Below are 10,714 nucleotides of genomic sequence, written 5' to 3'. Positions count from 1 at the left end.
CGCCCCACGAGGGGAGAGGCCACAACAGAGGGAGGCCCGCATACCACAAAAAAAATACCGCAAAAAAAAAAAAAAAAAAAAATTGATGACTAATAAGAACCTGCTGTATAAAAAATAAATAAAATTAAATTTAAAAATTAAAAGAAAAAGAAACAGAGCCTAAAAGCAATAACTTGGTTTTTGTGTTTACTGTCCTCTAAAAAATAATTTTCAATATTAAAAAAAACAATTGCTTCTACTGAAACATAAGCTTACATGAAAGGGGAAAATAAATATTTAAAGGATTATACATTTATAGTATAAAATGAGGATATAAATTATCTTTACATCCATTCTGCAGTTAACAAACAACCTTTCTCAATATCAACTTACCTGAGTTGCTTTGCATAGCTGAGTTCAATCTCTGTCCTTTCCTTTACAAATTTGATGTATTTCTCAAGAATATCAATTCCCCACTGTGTGTGTTTTTCTAAGTTGTCAAATTGATCCTGTTAATAAAAAACAAAGGGAGAGCTTGTAATCTTTCTCTGTGATTAACGTAACTTCAGTGAACAATTCTCTCAACAATAAATCAGTACGTAGAAAGCAGTTCTAACATTTTCCATGATTGTACTTGGGTGCTTTTTCACTGAGCAAATTTTAAATCAACATTACCAAATTTGGTTTGAAAACTGCCTGAGATATTGAACTCTGACCCCTCTGTTCACGTCCCCTATTCCTGTTAGAAACATGGTGTTTGGATGTATTTAATGTCCTAGTGCAAAGCAAAGTGTCTTCTGCAGATACCAAAAACTGAGAGAAGAAACACACTCCCGTGTCAACTCAGTTACACTATTAGCACCACGTCCCCTATTCCTGTTAGAAACATGGTGTTTGGATGTATTTAATGTCCTAGTGCAAAGCAAAGTGTCTTCTGCAGATACCAAAAACTGAGAGAAGAAACACACTCCCGTGTCAACTCAGTTACCTTAACTGTTATCTCTGAGTTAGCATTCAGGATAAGCTCACTGAAATTTGGGGCAAGGAAATGGCAGGGAGAAGAGTTACAAAATACTGCTTTCTTCAAACAAATGACTCATGAGGACTTCATTCCAACATTCAACCATGAATCAAGCCTACACTATTTGCCAGGAATGGTGCTTGGGGCTGGGGAACAAAAAAGAAGAGAATTATAGCCACGATGTACAGTCTGCCTCAAGATTCCTAGTCTGGAAGAGAGCAGGTAGGTATTCCAGCCACCCCTAATGCAAAGGCAGCGAGAGGCCCAGAAATCAGGGGGACTGGTCCTGCTGGAGCTCAAGGTGGGGGTAGGGCACAAGGGAATGAGTGGCGGTGGGTGATGGAACTAGAGGGTCCCGGCCTGATCACCCAGGGCCTTGAATGCCGAGTTATGGTGTCTAGACTCTCTGGTGGGCACAAGTGAGCCACTGAAGGGCTCGCAAAGGGAGTGGCACACCAGAGATATGTTTAGCATCACCAGGAGCTGGATGTCAGGGGACTGTTCAATAGTCCAAAGCAGAGAAACTGGGAGCAGAGTGGAGGATTTTATAGACCATGAAAAAAGAATCAGCTAGTCTTAGCGACTGACTGGATGGGGAGGCTGGAAGGGATATGCAGGAGAGGGGAGGATTCTAGGGCGACTCCTTGGTTCTGCTTCCTGTGAGTACACAGGCGGAGGGGCAGCAGTTTGGGGTGAAGTGACATGTGGAGTCAGGGACTGACATGTCCAGAAGAGAGTTGGAAACACAGATGAATTCAGGGCTCAAGGACAGAGGTCAGGGAGCTGGTAGACCCGGAACAATAGCCAAGGATCAGAACCCCAGAGTCGGCTGCAGCTCTGCACTGAATTCATAAAGAGGGCCAAGCCCAGGGAGGAGAGCCCAGAAAGACCTACGAAGGTGAAGAGGGTGTTAGCACAACATTGGGGAAGAGAGAATTTGCAAAGGTGAAAGTCTGCTCATGAGAGGTAACAGTAATAGAGGATGAGGTTCTAGCCCCAGCTCTGGGACTTCGCAGAGAAAGGCTATGGAACATCCCAAGGTTTTAGCCATCCACCTACAAGATGAAGACAGAATCCCTGCCTAATTTGAGAAATCGGTCGTGAGGAACATGTAAAATGGAAAAGCGCCAAGTCAAGTACAAAAACACAAAGCCACCATGTAACCCTATCCCAGGCGTGTGCAATCTTACAATATACATTCGGCATTGTCCTTCAGCTTATTTTTCAGATCCAGCGTCTTCAATTTTAAATCTATCATTGTGCTTTGCTTCTATTTTCCACTCAAAGCAGTGCAAACTGTAACATGAGAAAACGTTCCATATACTTGACTTAGAGCAGGAGGGTGGCAGAGTCAAGACATTTTTTTCTCAAACTTGAGAAACCCTGGGAATTCCCTGGCGGTCCACTGCTTAGGACTCTGCGCTTCCACTGCAGGGTGCGTGGGTTTCATCCCTGGTCGGGGAACTAAGATCCTGCAAGGTGCACAAGAGAAACGCTCTTCTGAAGAAAAATAATTACCTCAACCTTACTCCTGGCCCCGGCCCACAGAACAGTTTGAGAAACCTCAACTTAAGAAATTCAGGCTTTCTTTTACAAGAATATTTTCTAATTGAAAGTAATCACTGTACAATGTTTACCTTTATACCTAATAATTCCTAATATTATCATAAAAAATCAGAGACCATTTAAGATTTTCATTGATTCTTGGTCCTCAATAACATATTCCACAAACTCTGAGATTTCATTTCAAGAAACACTGCTCAAGAATGTTATTTATTTATGTTACCTATAAGGTCAAGGGTTGTCAGGCAAATTTATAGTGTAAACAAGACTGTAGATCTCTTTAAACTACTTGAGAGAGCAAATATACAAACAGTTCAAGTAATGATTACAATCATTCCTAGTTATTTAGAGCAAGGCTTCTTTAAAGCTCTCGGCTAATCGGTAACCCTTTGTTAATATAGTTTCATATTGACCTTATTTATTTAAAATTCCTTTTCACACACCTCCCTCCATTTGAGAGCCCTCTCTCTGTATAATTTCCTATCTCCAGAGCCTTACTATTTTTAGCAGTTATAGATGTTTATAGATGTTTTAAAAATCTACAGATGTTTACAGATGTTTCCTTGAAGACTTACTAAGATAGTCTGCTCTTAGATTTCACCCTTGTCCTGCTAACAACCTAAGTTCATATTTTTCCTTATTATATTACTTTGCAATTCTTTTTAGCACTCATATGTATAATATAAAGCAACAGGTTTTGAGATCAAAACACTTTTAAAAAAAATCTACATTTGAATTGAGTCCACCTTAAAAATTACAGGCCTCAAACAAACAATATGTTTTCAATAAAGTTATCTGTATTCAAGAACATTCTGCAAGCTATAATAAAGCACTTACTAAAATAACAGGGTCCAAGTGAGATAGAAGATCTTAATAATAAAAAACCTGACTCAGTAACAAATAAACTAGTACTTGCTTGTGAATATAGCATAGTTCTTTTTTATGCTACATTAAAACATCTCCAATGATGCCAGACTCTACTGCTGCTGTCACATGGATGGCCACAACATGGACTTTCTTGACAGCAGCTACGAGAAAATTCAAAACAGATGAAAAACTAATCAACCCACTTACATTCTTGACTAAAATGTGGAAAACTTAATGGAAAAAAAAAACTCCAAATCTTAAAAAGACTCTTTTGTAAGCAAATATTTTAAGCGGTGGTTTTTGTTTTTTTTTTTTTTTGCGGTTCGCGGGCTTCTCACTGCTGTGGCCTCTCCTGCTGCGGAGCACAGGCTCCGGACGCGCAGGCGCAGCGGCCGTGGCTCACGGGCCCAGCCGCTCCGCGGCATGTGGGATCCTCCCGGACCGGGGCACAAATCCGCGTCCCCCGCATCGGCAGGCGGACTCCCAACCACTGCACCACCAGGGAAGCCCAATAATGAATTATTAATTCATTTATAAGTGCTGCTGAATTCATTGTAACATGGTCATTACAGTTTTCCTTAGAAAAACTGGCTAGAAGTATAACTTCTCTTATGTGGAGAGAATAGTCAATAATATTTTTACATGATGATGAGCTGATATTTATTGACTGTTAACCGCAGATCAGATATTTTTCTAAACACTTTACCTGTATTATCTCATAACCACTGCGCCACCAGGGAAGCCCTCCTTTGCCCTCTTAAAAATCGTTGAGGAGGGCTTCCCTGGTGGCGCAGTGGTTAAGAATTCGCCTGCCAATGCAGGGGACACAGGCCCTGGTCCGGGAAGATCCCACATGCCGCGGAGCAACTAAGCCCGTGTGCCACAACTACTGAGCCTGTGCTCTAGAGCCCACGTGCCACAACTACTGAGCCCGCGTGCCACAACTACTGAAGCCCGCGTGCCTAGAGCCTGTGCTCCTCAACAAGAGAAGCCACCACAATGAGAAGCCCGCGCAGCACAACAAAGAGTAGCCCTCACTCGCTGCAACTAAAGACCGAGCACAGCAACGAAGACCCAACGCAGCCATAAATAAATAAATAAATAAATATTTTAAAATATCGTTGAGGACCCCAAAGAGCTTTTGTTTACATGGTTTATAGCTATCAATATTTACTCTATCAGAAATTAAAAACTAAAAGATTTTAAAAATACCTATCAATTCATTTAAAAAGACAATACAATAAATCCATTATATATTAATGTAACTAGCATTTTTTTTTTAATTTTTTGTTTATTTTTAGGAACTTTACTTTCCAAAACAAAAAAAAAATGAGAAGGGGCTTCCCTGGTGGCGCAGTGGTTGAGAGTCCGCCTGCCAATGCAGGGGACACGGGTTCGTGCCGCGGTCCGGGAAGATCCCACATGCCGCAGAGCGGCTGGGCCTATGAGCCATGGACGCTGAGCCTGCGCGTCTGGAGCCTGTGCTCCGCAATGCGAGAGGCCACAACAGTGAGAGGCCCGCGTACCGCAAAAAAAAATAAAATAAAAATGTTAAAAAAAAAAAAATGAGAAGAATGGCACTGTTTTACATTTCTGTAAATCTCTTTAATGTCTGGTTTAATAGAAGACAGCTGGATTCTCATATTCTTTTACATTTAGTCTGTTATGAGTCTTTACTTTGGTGGAAGTACATCAAAAAATACAACTTCACACAGATATGTAGTTAGAAAATGGAGGAGTATTTCAATGCCTTTTCTAGGTAATTGCAGATGTTCTTATTTGACACTACACCCAAACTCAACAAATAGTAGTTTCTTAAAGGTTAGCTGCAATGTGAAATCTGAAACCAATGCAATGAATTTTTCATACTGGTTACAATAAAATGCACTAGTCTATCTTGCACTTTGAATGGATCTTTTACCTACGCATGACTGCATTATGCATTGGTCATTTGGAAAATATTATTTCACTGATATATGCAGATCTTCCAAGTGTTGACACATTTCAGTATAAAATATTTTAAAATTCCATGTTTATTTCACTACATATCTTATCTGATGAGTCTTTAAATGTTTGGAAACTGTCAAGCTCACAGTGCCATGTACACATTTTCCAAAGTTCTAATTTCCACTTAAAAGCTGGAATTTTATCATTGGCAACAAATGTTGTCAGTTGTTTCCTTGAGGTGACAGGCTTACTTCATTCATTTTTGAGAAAATGTCTGCCAAATGCCCAAGAGTTTGTCTGTCGATCGTTCTTTGAAGTAAAAACAGTGTCCTATGATAAAAGCAGCTAGACCAGCTCAAAACAATCACTTAAGTATTCTGGTTTAAGCATACTTCCTGTCTGTCTTGTCACACACACTATTAAAAAGATGTATGATGTATATTCAAAGGTTGAGATTTAATAAAATTAATAATCTTTACTGTTTCATCAAGGACATTTAAAAATAAAACTGATTTTTTTTTTAAACAACTAATGGTGAAGAATTCAGTAACTTCTACTACAGTTTGGAGCCACCACCCTGATTCCTGCTAAGGCACCAGCCATCTTCCCCACCACTGCTTTTGCACCATCAGTACAAATGCCAACACAGTGAAAAAGACAATGTCTTACTCTCATTATGAAAATAGTTTTGACCTCATGGACTCCATGAGAGGGTTTCTGGAACCTCCAGTGGTCCAGGGACCACACTTTAGGAACCACTGTCATATGACACATACTCTAAAATTTCTACTTGAAAGCTTCATATTGCCAAAGATGAAGAAAGATAATGTTATGACCTAATGGAAAATGTTTAATTTATAAGAGCATACTATATATACACTCAACAAGTAACTCCAAAATTGCCAAAAGGACTGCAAATGGATGTGTCCAAGTAGCTGGTTACAACCTGACAGGTACCTTTCCAGAATCTCCACCCTCCCCCAGAACCTCCTCTTGAATTCTCATTGCTCCCTGAATTCCAACCAACCAAAGGCTCCTGCCAGGAGCTTTCAGCTATAAGGCGCTGAGTAAGCTGAAGAGACAAATGAGGAAAGTTGCAATTGTATTAATCAGCATACAATTGCTGTATTTTACAATTATTTTTCAGGTGTGGTTTTCTGTCCTAGACTGTGATTAAGCCCCTTTATACACTGAAGATTGAACCGAAATAAGCATGGACTCTGGCATTTGTTTGGCTCATTATATCTTCATCAGTTTCTAAAAAATCATGAAGCTGGGACTTCCCTGGTGGCACAGTGGTTAAGAATCTGCCTGCCAGTGCAGGGGACACCGGTTAGATCCCTGTCCAGGAAGATCCCACATGCCACGGAGCAACTAAGCCCGTGCACCGCAACTACTGAGCCCACGTGCCACAACTACTGAGAGCCCGTGCTCAGCAACAAGAGAAGCCACCGCAAAGAGAAGCCCTTGCACTGCAATGAAGAGTAGCCTCCGCTCACCGCAACTAGAGAAAGCCCACGCGCAGCAACGAAGACCCAATGAAGCCAAAATAAAAAAATAAATAAATTTATTTTTTTTTAAAATCATGAAGCTGAATACAAAGAAATTTTGCCTTCCTATATACCTACAATATAAACCTGTCAGTCAGGGTTGAGACTGGTCTCTGTAGGTCAGCATACAATGATTATTCTTGGTTATTTAGGAAGACTTCTGAAATCTGATTTTTTTTTTCAAATGATGCAAAAGAACTAACACAGGAACTACATGCACAAAAGCTATTTACTTTAAGATGAGGAGACCAAATCAGCCACAAGAAAGTTTTCTCCAAAGTGTAGGTCAATTTTTAACACGATACTTCCTGTAATCAAAAAGTATTCTAGGGACTTCCCTGGTGGCGCAGTGATTAATACTCTGCGCTCCCAATGCAGGGGGCCTGGGTTTTATCCCTGGTCAGGGACTGGTGGCGCAGTGATTAATACTCTGCGCTCCCAATGCAGGGGGCCTGGGTTTGATCCCTGGTCAGGGAACTAGATCCCCCATGCATGCCACAACTAAGGAGCCCACCTGCCACAACTAAGGAGCCCACCTGCTGCAACTAAGACCCAGCACAACCAAATAAATAGATAAATAAAGTATGCTAAACAGACACATTCAAAATCCCTGGAAAAAGCCTATCTAGTAAGAAACTAAGTTGCTAAAGTTACCTCTGTGTAAATGGCTCAGATTCAGAGGAAGGGTATACTGAGAGTAGCTCTCCTCCACTTAAATCCGTCCCACTGCAGCAAGTTACTCAGGGAAGGGAATTATCCCCGCCATATCACTGGGGGACTTCCATCTGTGCTATCAAACCACCATGTTAGGATACTCTAATTCTGTAAAAATCCACTTTCCTAAGGACTTGGGCACTTTATAAAGCGGCAGACCTTAAATGGCTCCATTTCAACAGAATCACTTGGAATGCAATTACTGGTGTTGGCTTCCTCTTCTCTTTGAGGGAAGAGTGTCGGGAGGAATTTGAAAAAGAATAGATACAGGTGTATGTATAACTGAATCGCTTTGCTGTACACCTGAAACTAACACAACATTGTTAATCAACTATACTTCAATATAAAATAAAAATTAAAAAATAAGAGTGTCAGAAGGCATAGATTTATCCTCAGTAAATGTAACAAAACCTCCATTTAAAGTGTTTTTAGGGACTTCCCTGGTGGTGCAGTCAGTGGATAAGACTCCACACTCCCAATGCAGGGGCCTCAGGTTCAATCCCTGGATAGGGAACGAGAATCCCATATGCATGCCGCAACTAAGAGTTCGCATGCCACAACTAAGGAGCCCCTGTGCTGCAACTAAGACCCGGTGCAACCAAATAAATCAATTTTTAAAAATGTTTTAAAAAATCCATTTGAGTCTGAATAGTCAAGTGGCTGCATCTACAGGAACAAAAAAAGTTTTATAAAACTTTATAAACAAGGGACCTCTCTGGTGGTCCAGTGGTTAAGAATCCACCTTCCGATGCAGGGGCCATGGTCCGATCCCTGGTCGGGGAACCAAGATCCCACATGCCGCGGGGCAACTAAGCCCTCGTGCCGCAACTACTGAGCCCGCACACTCTGGAGTCCGCGCACCACAACTAGCAAGAATTAGTGTGGTGTGCTCCTTGGGTTGAAAATGCCTACTCAAGCAAGAGCCTGTGACATAATTGACAAAATAGGGGCTCTGATATCATAGGGTCATGGCTGGACAGTCAACTTAGTACAATGGATTTTAATTAGGAAGGGAATGCACACAAAATGAAAGGTTTCCCTGAACTCAGAAGCTCTTTAAAAAGCAAGTCTACAACATGTCATAAAAATAGGTATACAAATTTAGGTATATTTGCTGTAACGAGTCACCATCGAACACTCTTTCTGTTGTGAAAATGAAAATACTAAAGAATTAGTCCATGTTCATGGTTCTTTGCAGCCATTGCATTGGAAACATGAGAGGTAAGAACATAAACAAACACAAGATGAAAATACATGTATGAGTCAAAAAAAAAAAAACTTTAGCTGAAGTTTGAGGCAACAGCATATGGATGAAGTTAGCGACATGAAGAATGTGGAAAGGCGCACAGAACATGAAAAGCTGCATTTTGGAATTTTTCTAACGATAATTATATTGTGTAAAAAGGGCAATAAAGAGGCTAATGTTGGATGTACAACAAATGAGAGGCCCCAGAAAGCAGAAGACTTGGGGCTAATGAATGTGGGGTGCCCTCAGCCAAATGTGATGCGATTTTACATTGCATCCTGAAGTGAAAAGAGAAGGTAACAACTATAACATGGAGAAAAAGCACCAGAATTTTGACTCTACCAGAGTCCAAGCAGATGAGATTTGGAGGAGAAATTGCTATGGAACGTATTCGTTTAAGAAGCCACAATGGGGACTTCCATGGTGGCGCAGTGGTTAAGAATCTGCCTGCCAATACAGGGGACATGGGTTTGAGCCCCGGTCCAGGAAGATCCCATATGCCGCGGAGCAACTAAGCCCACGTGTCACAACTACTGAGCCTTCGCTCTAGAGCCCGTGAGCCACAACTACTGAAGCCCACGTGCCTAGAGCCCGTGCTCCGCAACAGGAGAAGCCACCGCAATGAGAAGCCCACACACTGCAATGAAGAGTAGCCCCCTGTGCGTCTGGAGCCTGTGCTCCGCAGCGGGAGAGGCCACAACAGTGAGAGGCCCGCGTACCACAAAAAAAAAAAAAAAAAAAAGAGTAGCCCCCACTTGCTGCAACTAGAGAAAGCCTGCGCACAGCAACGAAGACCCAACGCAGCCAAAAATCAGTAAAGTAAAATTAAAAAAAAAAAAAAAAAAAAAAGAAGCCACAATGAGCTTCCGGCCTATTTCAATGTTCTTAGAACACCTTAGTCACTTTCCACCCCCATCTCTGTTCCTTTGGATACAGTAAAAGCAACAAACAAACATCTGTAACTGCCCCAAACAGATTGAGTGAAAGAGACTGCAAAGGATAAGATTTTCAAGGAAAAAACATTTCAAAGAGCGCTTACTTTCTTTCATTAAAAACAAACAAACAAACCCACTAACTTTGTAAATGATATTTTTAACAGTATTTTTCCAGATAGGCATTATCATATATCTTAAGCAGAGGAGGCAAAGAATTAAGGATGATGGGGTCAGAGGGGAGGGATAAATTAGGGAGTTTTGGATTAACAGATACACACTACTGTATATAAAGTAGATAAACAACAAGGACCTACTGTACAGCACAGGGAACTCTACTCAGTACTCCATAATGATGTATATGGGAAAAGAATCTAAAAAAGAGTGGATATATGTACATGTACAACTGATTCACTTTGCTGTACACCTGAAACAACATTGTAAATCAACTGTACTTCAAAGAAAGAAAGGAAGGAAGAAAGAAAGAAAGAAAGAAAGAAAAGGATGATGAAGCTATAAAAACTAGGTTCAGAAAGCTGGGTCTAGCTTGTAAGGAGTGGGCTGAATCAATGCTAATTGAAGATAGAAACTAGTCAGAGAACAAAATCTTGCTCTTTATAAGAAAAAACGCTCTGTCTCATTGTGACAGCACACAAGAGGGGCTTTGCTTAGTCAACTCATGACTGTAAGATAAACATCTGTAACACAAACACCCAGAATCGTTACTGCCTGGCTTCGACCTGGCACGGAATCTCCTCATTCATTTCCTGGTTTCTGATCATCAGTTTGGAACATTGAAGGTTGTCTAAATATGAACTGGTTCGGGCTTCCCCTGTGGCGCAGTGGTTGGGAATCCGCCTGCCGATGCAGGGGACACGGGGTCGTGCCCCAGTCC

At 41.1% G+C, this 10,714-nt stretch overlaps 1 protein-coding gene across 12 annotated transcripts in view; it reads right to left on the bottom strand.

The window, feature by feature from the left end:
* The window catches only part of FNBP1 (formin binding protein 1), a 152,205-nt gene that overhangs the window by 104,829 nt on the left and 36,662 nt on the right, over positions 1 to 10,714 (bottom strand). For all 12 annotated transcript variants that reach the window (XM_028497589.2, XM_028497587.2, XM_007103744.4 and 9 more), the window contains exon 2: positions 373 to 488. In XM_028497589.2, the coding sequence (XP_028353390.1) occupies positions 373 to 488 (116 nt within the window). The remainder of the gene's footprint in view (positions 1 to 372; positions 489 to 10,714) is intronic.

The sequence above is a fragment of the Physeter macrocephalus genome, chromosome 13, assembly GCF_002837175.3.
Source record: "Physeter macrocephalus isolate SW-GA chromosome 13, ASM283717v5, whole genome shotgun sequence".
Lineage (NCBI taxonomy): Eukaryota > Metazoa > Chordata > Mammalia > Artiodactyla > Physeteridae > Physeter > Physeter macrocephalus.
The sequence above is the reverse complement of the archived record's forward strand: the minus strand, read 5'-3'. Positions and strand labels throughout refer to the sequence as shown.